Source organism: Neolamprologus multifasciatus, chromosome 18, assembly GCF_963576455.1.
Source record: "Neolamprologus multifasciatus chromosome 18, fNeoMul1.2, whole genome shotgun sequence".
In the NCBI taxonomy this organism is placed as follows: Eukaryota; Metazoa; Chordata; class Actinopteri; order Cichliformes; family Cichlidae; genus Neolamprologus; species Neolamprologus multifasciatus.
Genome location: NC_140456.1, coordinates 24,104,862 through 24,120,439, shown reverse-complemented (window position 1 = coordinate 24,120,439; position 15,578 = coordinate 24,104,862). Strand labels below are relative to the sequence as shown.

Genomic DNA, 15,578 nt, shown 5'->3' with positions numbered 1-15,578 from the left:
GGGGAAAGACTGTGTGGTCTTGCCTGGGCGCTGAAAAGGAGACAAATGATAAAATGACTGTCCGGCTAATTTAATCTAAATAAATTGGGCTGGCACGTGACCACAGTCGGGGCTCTGCGTGGGGTCTTATTTCAAATCCCACATCTGATTGCGGACTATCATCATAAAGTGTCACCTGAGAACGAGTTATTGTTGCCTCACCGCCAAGGACAGACGTGACCTTTCAGTTTTAATCTAACACATTTCGAGCAGTGCCCCCTTCTTGAACTCACATAGCAAATTGGTAGGCCTGCTGCTGTGACAGTCCAGTGCCAGTCACTGGAAAGCAATCTGTGACGTTTATTGGGCGGAGAGCCCGTGAGCCAACTGGGTGCTTTGTTTTATTGGTTGGCGTAAATAATCATTGGTTTATCTGTTTGTATCTGTGTTTTGGACGATTAAAATTCAATTTTAAAAAATTAGGCCTTTATCACTGATACCGGCCTAAAAACAAAACGTGCGCCAGTTCTTTTCAGGACTCCTACCGTGTGCAGATTATTCACGAAACATCATCGCTGTAATGATAATGTACTGCACAAAGGGTAGACTTTAAGCAACAGCTTGGTTATGGAAAAGTACTGAAACCGACTGTCAGTAGAGAGACCTTCAGAATTTGTGTTTGCATATCTCTGCTTATGTGTGTATTGTCTTATCACAGGGTGGTCTTTTACATCAAAGGCTAGCCTGAAGTTAATGTTAAATACCTAAACTTTTAGATTAAAATATAGCAACAATGCAAAAAGCAGACCCTCCAAAATGCAGGTGAATTACACATATAACATTCTAGATGGCCACCAGAGCACTCAACAGCAATTACACGTACAGCTCAAGGAGTCCTCAGTCAGCATGCCAGGATAGACTATACAGAAACTTTATTATAAAAACATCTTCTCACATCTAAAGCTCACAGGCTCAAACTGAGCGTTAGAGAGAGGAAGAAAGGTCATTTAAGTGACTTTGAAAGTAGAATGGTTGCTATTGTCAGACAGAGTACTTCAGAAACTGCTGATCTACTGGGATTTCCAAAACATGGAAGAATGGCCTGAAAATGAAAAAAAAAAAAATCTAATAAGTGGCAGTTCTCTTAGAGAAAATGCTTTGTTGATGTGAGAGGTCAGAGGAGAATGGCTGAACTGCTTTGCCTAATTGGAAGGCAATGGTAACTCAAATCACTACTCTTTATAACCAAGGTATGCAGGAGAGCACTATTGAATGCACAATATGCCAAGATTTGAAGCAGTTAAGCTACAGAAGACTGCAGATTCAGCTAAGAACAGGAAAATGAGGACATAGTTTACACATTTTACCAAATCTTGACCAAAGCATGGATCCACGCTGCCTGGTATCAACAGTTCAGGCTGGTGTTGGTACGATGGTGTTTTCTGGGCACATTTTATGCTCCTTAGTAAGAACTGAGCACACAGCCTAGATGACTGTTGCTGATCACTATGCCCATCTCATTGCTATGACCACTGTGTATCCATCTTCAGGCTGCACCCAGCAGAATAATACACCCTGAAGTCAAATAATCTCAAATGGCTTTCTTGAACATGACAGTGTGTTCACTGTACTCCATAATCACCACATCTCAATCCAAAAGAGCATCTTTGAGATGTGGTAGAACAGGAGATTAGGATCATGGATGTGAAAACAACAGATATGCAGCAACTGTGTAATGTGCATGCCAACATGGACCAGAAAAATGTTTCCAACACCTTGTTGAATTTATGCCATGAAGAATTAGGGCTGAATTAAGGCGATAGGGGGTTCAACCTGGCACAAGCAATGTAAAACTCATAACATGTCTGGTGGGTCATTCACCCTATTAGAACAGTTAGAATATACAAATGCTAAATACCTTACACCAACGTAAATGTTGTGTAAAAACTTAAAAAAAATAATAAAATAAAAGTCAGTCCAACGGGACCAAAAGCAGTTGTACCGTTACTCAGAGTAATATCCAAAAATACCTCATTTTAATGTAACCATTTCTGTGGATCTTACACGCTGGGATCAGTAGGTGGCAGCATTCACCTTTAACGTTGGTTTGCAGTCTTTCAACAAAACCAAAGAAGAAGAAGCAGACCTGCCTGTGACATTCACTGCTCTCATGTCGGTGTCATCTGTACATTCCTAAATATCTCAAAATGAACATTATGCTGTCCTCATTTTCCCGACTGCGTGGTCTAACTCACGTGCGTAGGTAAGCGACTTAAGTTATTTGCACGCGAGGCTAACCCCGAAGCAAACAGTGTTTCTTTATGAGGCTAACATTGAAAAGCTAGCTTGGTATTCAGTTAGCAGCATGGCTAGTTGTAGTTAACCTGGATAGATACTCATGGGAACTTCTATTTAGTCGAGCAGTGGCTAAACCAAACACTACTGATTTACATTTATATGTTACGTTTAATTGCTAATAAGCAGTGTGGGCATGGGGAAAAACACAGAGTAATGTTTGCTATAAAGAACTTTTAAAAAACAGTTTTGGGGGTTCTGAAACAGTTCTGAAAAACTTTTCTGCTCAAATTTTTGCACAAGTTATTTTATTCGTACAGTATCCTGCTTATATATATTATGTAGAGGATCTGTTCCTCAAAGCGGGACCAACTTTCTTTGATCATGCTCATTATGGTTGATCAGCCTACTCTAATATAGGTGTTGTTTGGTATAATGCAAGATTTTTAACACGGAACCTTTTAATTGTCCCAGGTAAATATCGTATTCAAGTAAAATGCACTTATAACTCAACACAAAGACTTAAAACCTATTTTGTAGAAGCTAGAACTGTAAAGTTTCTGGAAAAACCGAAATGGATGTCTTGAATGTATACTCTACAATAACACACACACATACATACATACATGTATGTATGTGTGTATATATATATATATATATATATATATATATATATATATATATATATATATACACACATGCATATACATATATATATATATATATATATATATATATATATATATATATATACATGCATATACATATATATATATGTGTGTGTGTTCCTTTTATGAAAATATGACCAGTATATTTCACGTAGTCTGTGAGCTATCAAGGAAAGTGTAAAAGATGTTATAATTGCCCCCAGTCCACCACTCTTTAAGACAACCTGCACTAAATTTTGTTTGCAAATTCTTAATTAGTCCCTTTATTGTAAATATTGAAGCAGTACAACTGATATAATACTGTTGTGAAAAAATGAAACCGTACACATAAACTTCATTATGATAAATGGATTTACAGCTTGCACGACGTTACTGTATTATTGTGGCATAATTTTGAAATTAGAGTAACATATTTCAACAACATTTTAATATTTGTTCTTCCAACAGCATTCCCACAGCAGACCTAACTGGAACCTCTTACCTTAGATCGTTCAGCAGCTGGATTGGTCCTGGAGCAGCTGCTAGAACACAGGTTTTCAAAGCTTCAGATACAATTTCTTCACAAGCTGAAGGTTCAGGAGTGTTTCAGCAGGTTTCCTGGCAGTACCAGCAGGTACGGACCCGGAAAAGAGGCACCGAGTATCAGCCCAAAAACATCAAACGAAAGAGAACCCACGGCTGGATCAAAAGGATCAGCTCACAAGGAGGCATCGAAGTGATTCTGCGGAGGATGTTGAAAGGACGGAAATCGCTCACACACTGAAAGTTCCCAATGGAAGATTTGACTTTAAAGAAACAGACCTTGGTTCTTATATGCTGAAGGTGCTCAGCATGCAGCAAAGAGTGTGTTGTCGGGGTCTGGCAGTTCCACAGTATTGGTCTTGAGAGTGTAAATGTGCCCTGTAGTTTTGCCCACCCACTCTGGTCAGGACGGTTTTGGTCAAAGTCATTACATGTTAGCACATTTGTTAATTTCTTTTTCTTTTTGAGTAAACATTGTTGACTTAAAGAAATAATGTTCCTATAATAAAATTATTTTCCAGAATCACCATGGTTGGCCTGAAAATGAAAATACCACCTTCACTTCTGTTAGTTTTATCGTGTTTAGAATGGCTTTTGTAGAGTCGCTGTGCTCATGAGCATGATCAGTTCATTTGCAGCAAAAAAATAAGTCTGTGTTACCTTAGTTGACACGAAAAGGTATATACATTATTTATTCTGCATATCTGATAAATGTGTATCGTGCTTGAGTAAATGAAACATCACAACAGTGGCCTAAAAAACTAAATATTACCCTTTGGTTTGTACCAAAAAGCTCCTTTTTTTGATATTTGACAGATACAGAGGCTCAGAATTAACTGGACGATTGACTAACAATCAGTTTTGTGGCCAGATTGGCCCTGTTTTGTCATTAGTCCATGACAAAATCACTAAAAAGTGATCAGATAACACTTAACAGTGCAAATGAATAATGACCCAAAGCATACTGCAAAAGCAAGGCAAGAGTTCCTCAAAAGGAAACGGTGAGGTATTTTTTAATGGTCAACCCGACAGAGCATGCTTTCAGGTATTATATACAAAACCAAAGGCAGGGAGGCCCACAAACAAGTGGCAACTGAAGGCGGCTGCCGTCAAGACCTAGCAGAACATCCCAACAAATCAGAACCAGAAGTACTTTATTCTTTTGTACTCCTTGGTATAACTCAAACATTCATCTAATTTAGAAGGTCCTCATTTAGGCTGTACAAATAGTTTGTTGCTCTAAAAAAGTCCTCCCTAAAGCTAGGACATCTTACTATTTATCAAATAAGAACAACCCTAGGTTTCTCTTCAGCACTGCATTCAGGCGAACAGAGTCCAAGCTCTGTTGATCAAACATTTCCCTTAACCTTAACTAGTAATGACTTCATGAGTTTCTTTATAAATAAAAATTTTAACCATTACAAAATAGTCACAGCCATGCCACAGATGTGCTTATAAGAACAGCAACTTTTAAAACTGCTGATATATCTTAGTTTACTTCAATAATGTCTTCCCCTTAACCATCAATCTGTCTTTTAGACCACACTGACCCCTGTTGAAACAGTAGTTGTTAAAGAGCTTGCTGCAGAGTTAGTTTGCGCCAAGATTTAGTGCATCATAGCACAGCACTAGTGAAAGTTATGAATGATTTTCTGGCCTCTGGCAGGGAACTTTATTTCTATGTTTTTCCTATTAGACCTCAGTATTTTACTACAGAGAGATTTTTACTACACACTGTTGCTTTTGCACTGCACTGGCACTGATAGACTACAATTTGGTTATGTAAATGGGGAGTCTTCACACACAAGTTATTCATGTTCCACATAGACCAGTACTTTTTACATTGTACATGCTTCCCCTAGGCAACATTATTAGAACACACTGCAAAAGTGTCCATATTTTCATTCGTATACAGATGACGTTCAGCTTTATTAAGCCACAGAGCTAGATGACACAATTCTAGTTAAAAACATAAAGGTCTAGATAATTTCTGATTTCCTGCTTCTAAATGCAGATAAAACTGAGGTTGTTGTACCTGGCCCTAAAAATCTTAGAAATATGGTCTGTTATCAGATACCTACTCTGGATGGCATTAACTTGGCCTCCAGTAACAAGGTGGTTTCATTTTTGACCATGATATGTTCTAGAGTGAGCACATCAAACAAATATATAGGACTGCCTTCATTCACTTGTGCAACATCTCTAAAATTAGAAAAATCTTTTCTCAGAGTGACACTAAAACAAGTTCAACCATTTTCAAAATCAAGATTGCTACATATCACTTAAAATCCAGAAAATCTCATTAGGCTCCCTCCACCCAATCTTAAATCATTACACTAATCAAAATATAAGAGAAGGTCATTTATTTCCTTGAAAAATGCAATCAAAAAACATGTATGACCAACACAGACTGTTGGTTATAAATTGTTAATGCTACCCAGTCACATGCAAAGTGTTAAGGCCAGTGTGTGACCCACTTGCCACTGGGACACAAACTTCAATACAAGAGCAGTAAAGGTCAGAGTAATGACTAATGTCACAAACTAACTACGTACCATTACCAATTTTAATTCATACTACATATAAATATGAAACTGTACGTAGTGATTTAATTTCAAACTGAACTTCTGTTATTGCTGCCGGCCACCTGCAGTACCTTCGCAGCCCACCAGGGGTCCCCAGCCCAAACTTTGAGAATCACTTCATACATTTATGAAGACAGCGCTTCACAGTGCAAATGAATAATGAGCCAAAGAGTTCCTCAAAAGAAAATGATGAGGTATTCTTCAATAGTCAACCCAACAGAGCATGCTTTCAGGTATTATATACAAAACTGTTAGCAGAGTCTCTGTATGTTTATTGTCCACTACTGTATTTAATCATTAGTTATTATTAAACTCTGGCTCTTTCTCCCATAGTGTGTCTTTTGTCCTGTCTCTCTGCTTTCTTCTCTTTCCACTTACACTTAACTGGTCTTGGCAGATGGCTGGCCCTTCCTGAACCTGATTCTGTCTGAGGTTTCTTCCTGTTAAAAAAAGAGTTCTTTCATGAAGTGCTTGCTCTTAGGGGGATATCTGATTGTTAGCGTTTCTTTCTAATATTCTAATATAAAACATATTGTTGTGAATTAGTGCTATTTAAAAGAAAACTGAAATGAATTCAAATGTTTAAATGTTTTAAATTAATTAAATTGTGTTGTAGCTCTTCAAATATGAGTTTAAAGGTAGGTTTTGTTTTTTGTTTTTTTTGTTTTTTTTTGGGGGGGGGGGGCTAAACATTTACAGTTTAACACCCTTGCAATATTCTTAAACCATTATTGTAATTCATTTTAACTGAATATACACGACAGGAATCAGTCCGATCACTAAATTAATGTTATTATTATTATAGCTTGTTTTATGCTGCTGTATAATCTGCGTTTTTAACACTCCCTCCCTCTGTGTGTAGATCCCCAGAAACTGATAAGCGGTGTACGTGCGGGAGGAGTAGTGGAGAAAGTAGTGTTGTTTTTATGGGCACCCTCGTCCATAACCTGCGTCGTATTGGAGAATTTGTCTTTCACGTCATGACTTCCTGGCCAATCGGCTTCTTTCCCTTGCTCTCTTTTCCCAGACCTGTCACTGCTCAGCCAATGAGATAGGCTGGGTATCAGAAGATAACCGCCCATAAGAGACGAACAACAAATATGGAGTTTTAAAATAGTAGCAAGTTGGCGGCCAAAAAGACCCCAAATTTCGGCGTTTTTGTAGTTACACGAGTGGTAGTTTTCTACCTGACTGAAGTGACGCGATGCAATCATATCAAACGTAGTTTATGTTTTGTAGCAGGCGCTGTTGAACGGGTAAACAGTTCGGTATCTTGGCTTCGACAAAAACAAGGCTTAGTAGCTAGCTAGCTAAAGCAGTAGCATTTGCTGGTTTTCACTCTCACCGTGCTTTGCTCAATAAGAGACGAAGAGCACGACTCGGGCAGAAATGGAGAAGGTTGGTTCATAGATACTTCATTCCTGAACTGTTTAAGTTGCTATTCGTCGACTTGCTTGTTGTAGCAAGTGCGACGTGCTGTAAATAGTCTGTCACATTACAAATACGTCACCTTGATAAATGTGAAGGGCAGGAGTTGTTTGTGCAACCTGCCTGAGTGTGTTTTCCATCTGGTAGTGTATGTGTGTCTCAGCTGCAGTTACACTTAAGTGTTTATCGTCTTATTTTTCTGTTGTGTATACAGAGAGATTTCTTGAAGGGACTGCCCGTCTACAACAAAAACAACTTCAGCAGGTTCCATGCAGACTCTGTGTGCAAAGCCTCAGTGAGTGATGCTTGTGTTTCTCATTATGCTCAGATGTTTTCATTTCTAATCTGAGCTCAAGAACGTTTTGTCATGTTGTGATGCCACTATTGATGTCTGAAGCAGTTTAAACAATAATAGACTAACTTGGACCTTTTTTTTTTTGGTAGAACCGTCGACCATCTGTGTATCTTCCAACTCGGGATTATCCCTCAGAGCAGAGTAAGTACACACCCAGTCAATGGCCTCTAGGCTTTTACGTTCTTTCTCACAGATTGCTAAACTTTGGACTGATGTCAACTTGTCATAGGCTTATCAGTATCACCTTACAGTGTTGTGAAAAAGCATTTGCCCCTTCTTGGTTTCATATTCTTTCTTTTTGCATATTTGGCACACTTTCATGTTTCAGATCATCAAACTAATTTTAATATTAGTCAAAGTAAATGACTGAGTAAATACAATATTCACTTAATTAACTGATCATTTGTCAGGGGAAGCCTGCTTAGCCCTGTGTGGAAAAAGTAATTGCCCCAACCCCTGTGCAGGCATAAAAATCTCAAAAAGGAACACATTATAAAACAATCTAAAGAAACAGCAGAGAAACAAAGTCACTGACATCTATCAGTCTTTGGTTACAAGCTGTTTCTAAGGTTGGGACTCCAGTGAACCACAATGACAGCCATTGTCCACAAATTGGGAAAACAGTAGTGAACCTTCCCAGGAGTGTCCCGTTATGTGTGGCATAAAACTAACACAGCATTTAATAAAAACAGCATCATACCGGCAGTCAAACATGGTTGTGGTAGTGTCACGGTCTGATGTTGCTTTGCTGCTTCAGGACAACTTGCTGTAACAGATGGAACATGAATTCTGCTCTATACCAGAAAATGCTGAAGGATAATGTCCTGGTATAACTTTGTTCTGAAGCTCAAGCTCACTTGATTTATAGAGCAGGGCAATGATCCAAAACATACAGTGAACCTCTGAAAGGCTCAAAAAATTAAAAGGTGTTGGAGTGGACTAGTCAAAGTCTAGACTTACTGTAAATCCAGTTGAGATGCTCTGGCATGATGTTAAACAGGTCGTTCATGGTAGAAACTCCTCCAATATGGCTGAATTAAAACAATTCTGCAAAGAAGAGTGGGCCAAATTACTCAGCAGGTTCACAGCAATGTGAAAGACTCATTACCAATTGTCACAGAGATTTGATTGTAGTTCTTGCTGAACATAGCTGATACTGAGGAGGTCACTCATCCAAGTGACGAAACGTTTCTCTCATTGAAAATGCTACATCCAGATGAACAGAATCAACCTTTTGGGATCTACTTACCTGGATGATTGAGCATGCATCAAGACAGGGAAAGGTATTTTTGGATAGCTTTTTTCCTTAAAAAATGAAATCATCATTTAAAAACAGGCAGTTAGTCAGGTTGTCTTTGTCTAACGTTAAAATTTGTTTGATCCGAAACGTGCAAGTTTGACAAACATGGCGAAAAAAACAAAGAAATCAGGAAGCTGGCAAATACATTTTCACATCACTGTATATGATATCTCATATTGTTACTCTCAGCAGTAGGCATTAGATGTGTTCAGTCAAGTATGCTTGCAAAATCATTTATAAAATGCTCTATATGGTTGGGGATGGCTCATCATTTAACATGTTCACTTTGACTCAAATATATTGTCTACCTATTTATGCATTTAGAGATTATTGGCTGATACATTGATATCACAATTCTTTTTACTCCCTAAACATTGATGTCTGCATCTTCCCAAAAGTCACTCTACATAAACACTCTGCATCTATTATGAATTTCTACATTCATTTTCTCTTTTTGCATTGTGTGCTTTTGTGTTTCTCATGATCAGATCATCTCTGTGTTTTTGTTCCTCAGTCATAGTCACAGAGAAGACAAACATCTTATTACGATATCTACATCAACAGTGGGATAAAAAGGTAAAGGCTTTTAAATATCGTTCATCTAATGGAGGAAGCAGTTTCTGCTAACTATATTGTCTATGATGGCACGTCTCCATTATGTTGTAGTTCAGTGGTTAATGTCCTTTTCCTTACTCCATCAGAATGCGGCAAAAAAGCGAGAACAGGAACCAACAGAAGGGGAGAACACGGCACCTCCACGAAAAATTGCAAGAACAGACAACAGAGAGCCGAATGAAGCTTCATAAACTGCTGCGCCGTCGATTCTCTGAGTAGAGACTGACCCACTCAGACAAAATGCACGAGCTGATGCAAAATACATGTTTGCAAACAAGTTTGCCACAGCTGCACAAGCAGTTTGATTTCAGACCACAGCTGTCAAGTTGTTCTTAATGTTTGGACTTGACTTTAGAGCTCCTCCTTAACCAAATACCTTTTTCCTCAGTTTATTCACTGCTTTCATGCACTGTTTTCTTCACTTTGAGGAGGCCATACTTCTACTTCAGAGGTTTGTTTTTTCTTTTCATAGTAGTCTTAAAATGATCAAACATCTACCTCCTTATTGCACAGTCCCTGTGGTTTTATTCCACTTACACCCATGTAGTTTTTATTTAAAGATGCCAGGGATTTAAAAAAAAAAAAAGCTTTTGGGCTGACCCTTTAAAGGTTTACAGTTGCAGTAATTCACACATATCTGAAATGTGCATGTGCTGTGAGATGACCTTGTGGATATTTTTCAATCAGGAACTTAAATTTTTGAATTATGAACAATTTCTGTTGTTACTTATGTCATTTTAGGTAATCTTTTTAAAGATTACTGCTATTACAATAAGTGGAAATAATTATTTTAATAGTCGTTTAGGTTTAGCGTTAGATTCAGGGTTTGTTTTTATGAGCTGTGTTGCAGAAACAAGACGAGTGATTGAAGAAATGTTTGTTTTCTCCCGATGAATAATAACTAATGATTTATTGCCTTATGTGGAAGGGAGTGTGTTTCCAGTTGCGTCTTAGGGTGCCCCTTGGTTTACATTGTGTTTCAGGAAGATTAAGCACTGCAGAATTGGATGGACTTTGGTGTAAGAAAACATCCAAGCCAATATTTATACTAGAGGATGCAATTGTACATATTTTGTAGCTAAAATCTCAGCTTCTTAATACTTCAGCAGTTGGATCTTTGTAATGGCACCATCAGCACAGTATTTGACTCAATATGTGTAAATTTACACTTTAGCCATACTGTTGTTTTGAGGGACTACTGAGCATCCTAGATGTAAATGTGCTGTTCTCATGTGCTTAAACACGTCAGTCATTTGAGCCATGTTGAGGAAATATTTTTGGATCAACAAGGTTCAGTACGTACATTGCGAAGAGTGAAGCTGCTCCCATGGCTCTGCAAATCTTGTATATTTGTACAGTATGTGTATTGTGATTGCCCTCACCTTTTTATCAGGTAACAAGACTCACTCCAATTTTGTCTTTCCCAAGCTAGCTGTACTTATCCTCAAATTGTTAAGACAACTTTTATGCTGTAGGGAGTTTCTGTAAATGAAACAAAAGCATTTAACTAATTTGCTGAGTTTTTGCACCTTAAGAAAGAAATACTTTTTGAAAAGTTTAACCTGCTACAGTGTACACGAGCCTGTCACAAAATTAAAACTGACCTTATGTCATGTCGATCCCCCATCGTGCAACAGCTTTGAGTGTGTGGAATTTAAGGGATGGGTCAGTGCTTTGGGCTCTTTGTGTTGGTTGAGCTGTTCCTGGGCAGTTTGATGTTTGGCCAGAAGCAAGTGCTGTCCTTAATCCACTTATGTACTTTGTTTAAACGCCCACTTTATTTAAGAGAAAGTGGGTGATAGACTTGTGTATTTCATCTTTCAGAGGTTTTATCAGTGTGGCTGACTCATGAATGTTCACTTTTGTCGCTTGTGCAGGTCAGTGGAATGAGAGTACACGTAGATTTCACAAGTACTACTTTAAACCTGAAAGAGGCAGTGTATTTTCTTTAGCTTCATATAAGAGTCACCCATTTCTCCTGATGTCTTATGGTTTGTATTCCATCACTTGATTAAGTTTGTTGTTTTGCTTTGAGTTGATTGTATAGTTGTATTGTCAGTTTTGGATGTTCTTGTATAGATTGCTCTGTGACATGCAGTAAAGATGACTGTAATCAGCAGCCAGTCTATGGGTGAAACTGAAGAAAGATCCTTCTTTCTGATTGCATGTGCAAATATATAGGTAATATACAACACTTTAAACACTTGTTTATTTTTTTTATAGCTTGGCACCTGAAAGCTTTAATACCATGTTTATATAAGAGAATACACCAAGTACAGTTCTTTTAATAATTGGTTGGACCCACTTGTACCCTCAGAAATGCCTGAATTCTCCACAGCATAGATCCAACCAGAGGTTTTGGTCCATATTGACACGATAGAATCACACAATTATTGCAAAATGGAAATTGCTCAAATTTTCTATTGTCCAGTTTTGGTTAACCTTTGCAAATTGTAGCCTCACTTTCCTGTTCTTTTCTTGACAACAATCACACCCGCTTTGGTCTTCTGCTGTGTAGCCCATCTGCTTCAAGGTTGATATGTTGTGCATTCAGAGATCCTGATAATTTGAGTTACTATTGCCTACCTATCAGCTCAGTTTCCAAAATACTCTAAGACCAACCTCTCTAGCACCAACAACCATGTGTTCCTTCCTTTCCCATTCTGATGCTCAGTTTGAACTCCAGCAGTTCATCTGGACTATGTCTGCATGGCTAAACAAGCAGTTGAACAGTTATACCTAATAAACTGGCTTCTGAATGTATATGAGCATTTTTAATTCAAGCCCTACATCCAGTAAAGAAATTGATCCAGCAGCGCGGTCAGTCATACAGTGAGTGTTTTATTTCTCGATGGGCGTTTATTAAAGTGAGATTTATTTGCATCAAGGAAGTACATTCACTAATTTATGTAGTAAAATAATTCATAGAAAATCAAAGTTAAGAAAAATAGAATATTTTTTTTATGGTCACAGTGAATAAATCTGACCTATTGCAGAGGAATACAATGGCTTTGAAAGTGCTTCACAACTAAAATGACATGATGGAGAAGTAATGCATGCACATAATGCAACATGCATTTTATACAGGCATCAAAATGAAGGAGAAATAAACGCAGAATGGGAAGTTGCTGCTCGTGACCTCTGACAAAAGGGCTCATTGGTGATAAAGTCCTGGAAATTGAAGGGGGGGGGGGAGAACTATCCTTCACATCAATACAGTGTGTTTTGGTGCTGTTGAAAACCACTCATGCAGTAATTGAACCTTCATTAAAGGTTACTCAAGCTCCATTCAAGGAGTTATGCTTACTGTACATTTTTACATGGAAGTTAGATAGTCGAGTGTTAATAGATACAGTTTAATGTTTTGTGAGAAGTAAGTTGCATGAAGTGTGAAAGTCTAATCTTCGCTGACTTTACATGTGGTCCTCATGACTAATGTTCTGCAGTGCAGGTGCATCAATGTCACTTGTATGCTGCTCTCCACTTTATAATAATACACTGGTTTGGCTGATCATTTATTAAGTCTTTGAGTTGGAGCTTTCTAAATCAGTCAGTTGTTTCGATTCAACTTTATCTGACTCATTCGAGGGTAATTCCTCTGAGGATGTGTTTAACTCGACCCTACTGGGTTGAGTGTTAGCAGCCTGGGTGGTCAGCTGTGTCCCATTTGCGCACACCACAGTACCCTCTGACTTGCTGAAGCTGAACAGCTTCCCAGGACTGAATGTCCGGTTGGGGGATTGTAACCTCTCCTGGCCACTAGGGGGAACTGAAGAGGTCACTGTTGACCCCTGCGTGGCTCCAACTGCCACTGCTGGCTCTTTTTTCACCTCGGGTGACTTCAAGAACTTCAGAAATCCTGGGAGCTTTGCTTCGCCTCCCGTTGGGGACTGAGCCGGTGAGCGTGACGTGCCGGAAGAGAACTTCCCCTGAAGAGGAATGATCTGCTTAAGCTTCATCACATTGTTGTTTCCCAGCAGAGAGCTTGGTCTCTTGGGCTTGTCCCCTGGCTTGCTTACTTGTGTTTTGTCATGGTGATGCTGGTGCTGGGTGTCTGCCTTATGGCAGTCACTCTCCTGACGGGCTTCAGCCTGCAGCTCAGCATGACGCTGAAGCTCTTCTTCTTCACGCCGGCGCCTGAGCTGCTGCTGGAAGTGTTGTTGGGCCTGCAGCTCATGCTTCTAAAGAGGGAGAAGTTTGACATTAAAGATAGAGAAGATGAGTGATAAATACACATTGAAATATTATACATTTAAAATATATATACTAACAGTGATGAAATGCAAACATAAATACAACTATCTAGATTTTTTTCCAATTTGGCTCATAGTTGTGTTGCTATCTCTATAATGAGACTTATCATCAAGACAAGATGCCAACAAAACTATACAGACAAACACATACAGTTACTTCTTCATTACAATCAGAAAAGGCTTCACTGGTGTGCATTGTTGGATAATGCACAGACATGAGGCACCAAGGGGCACAAATGTAGAGATATACAAAGACATGACACAGTCACACAGCCAACAGCAAGCCTTACGTTGGCCGAAGGTCTTTCAAGCTATCACAGTTATACCTTGAAAGCTTCCCTTCGTCGGTACTCTAGCTTGGCCATCTCTTCTGCTACCCAGCCAGGGATATCAGGGATGGCAACATGGATGACGTACTTTAGGAGGATTGCAAAGTGCTGTAAACCACCAAGACCACAAAGGGACACTCAACACACAGTTCCACCAAGGCACAATGGCATTCTCCCCCTCCCGCCTGTCTTTAATATTTCTATTGAACATGTCATACAAATACCAAAAATCACAATAAATATAAGAAAATATCATTTTCCACATTTACAGAAAACAAAAAAAGGTCTTCCCTGCCAAATCTACACGACTGCAAATACCTCCAATAAGACGATGGAGATGATGGTCATTTCAGGACTAAGCCAGGGGAACAGACGCTGAAGCTGCCCGCACTGACCAATAAGGTAGCAGTTAACTATAATGGCTATCAAGCCCATGGCCTCCATCGCAGTCTGGTGACACACAGGGAGAGATATTTACATATTATCAGATACCCCTGCTGTGCACACTGGAGCCTGGAGGCTTTTCTGACATTTTTCAAAGCATGACACACACTGACCTGCCATTGTCCTATGTTCTCCACCCTCTGCCCAAACGGTCTCTGCAGGCCGGTACAGAGCTTCAGGGCATCGCTGCGTATTTCGATGATGTTGTTGATAAGGGCGCACATGGCCGCCAGCGGAAACGCAGAAGAGAAAAGCACCACATAGCCAAACTGAATGAACATCTCCTGGTAGTCCTGAAGTGTGTCCTGTCAGGGTCAAGTTGTTGTCAAGCAACAAAATTTCTATTAAATGTTAAATTATCTTATATTTAAGTATAGTCCTACCTCGTATGTCTGCATACAACTCTCAATCTCGGCCTGGGTCAGAGTGACAGTTTTTGGCTCTTCCGGTGGATCGATCCATGATTTCTTGTCATCATTGCCCTCCCCCACATTCCTTCTTCTCTGACAGACAGAGGCGGTATTGTCTTTGGTGTCCTGCTAAAGTAAATATTAGACTGCTAATCTAGTAACAGGAGCTTTAATTCTATAGCTTTGCAGTGCATACTTTAGTTGTGATATTGTGAGTTAAATGACTCTCAAACAGCACAGTGTAATATTGAGACCTTTGATACCTATTAAAGCAAAGGATGTCAATTTTGCATTTTAAAGACATACGGCAAGAATACAAAGCAGCAATAGAATCTGATACACAGTTCAATTAAGCAAACCACATACTTGAGGCAGCACTTCACAATCACTGTCCT

The 15,578-nt window shown here is 39.0% G+C and overlaps 3 protein-coding genes across 6 annotated transcripts in view; 2 read left to right on the top strand and 1 right to left on the bottom strand.

Annotated features, from left to right (window-relative positions):
* Nucleotides 1–2,080: 2,080 nt before the first annotated feature.
* mrpl34 (mitochondrial ribosomal protein L34) lies at nt 2,081–3,987 on the top strand. The gene is made up of 2 exons (XM_085140234.1): nt 2,081–2,242; nt 3,390–3,987. The coding sequence occupies exons 1-2, from the start codon at nt 2,187–2,189 to the stop codon at nt 3,703–3,705; spliced, it is 372 nt and encodes a 123-aa protein (XP_084996360.1). The 5' UTR covers nt 2,081–2,186; the 3' UTR covers nt 3,706–3,987.
* A 3,113-nt stretch (nt 3,988–7,100) lies between these two features.
* Nucleotides 7,101–11,864, top strand: LOC146497991 (DET1- and DDB1-associated protein 1-like). Its single transcript, XM_085140235.1, has 5 exons — nt 7,101–7,447; nt 7,692–7,772; nt 7,922–7,973; nt 9,647–9,708; nt 9,834–11,864. Exons 1-5 carry the CDS (start codon nt 7,439–7,441, stop codon nt 9,936–9,938), a joined length of 309 nt encoding a protein of 102 aa, XP_084996361.1. The 5' UTR covers nt 7,101–7,438; the 3' UTR covers nt 9,939–11,864.
* Nucleotides 10,160–15,578, bottom strand: part of ano8a (anoctamin 8a) — a 21,875-nt gene continuing 16,456 nt past the window's right edge. For 2 of the 4 annotated variants that reach the window (XM_085140228.1, XM_085140231.1), the window contains exons 13-18: nt 15,550–15,578; nt 15,157–15,312; nt 14,887–15,078; nt 14,648–14,779; nt 14,327–14,437; nt 10,160–13,928 (exon numbers count right to left, since the gene is read on the bottom strand). The exon at nt 15,550–15,578 is cut by the window's right edge and continues 469 nt beyond it. In XM_085140228.1, coding sequence (XP_084996354.1) covers nt 13,266–13,928; nt 14,327–14,437; nt 14,648–14,779; nt 14,887–15,078; nt 15,157–15,312; nt 15,550–15,578 — 1,283 coding nt within the window. In that variant the 3' untranslated portion in view covers nt 10,160–13,265. The remainder of the gene's footprint in view (nt 13,929–14,326; nt 14,438–14,647; nt 14,780–14,886; nt 15,079–15,156; nt 15,313–15,549) is intronic. The other 2 variants (XM_085140229.1, XM_085140230.1) reach the window with 2 other exon arrangements.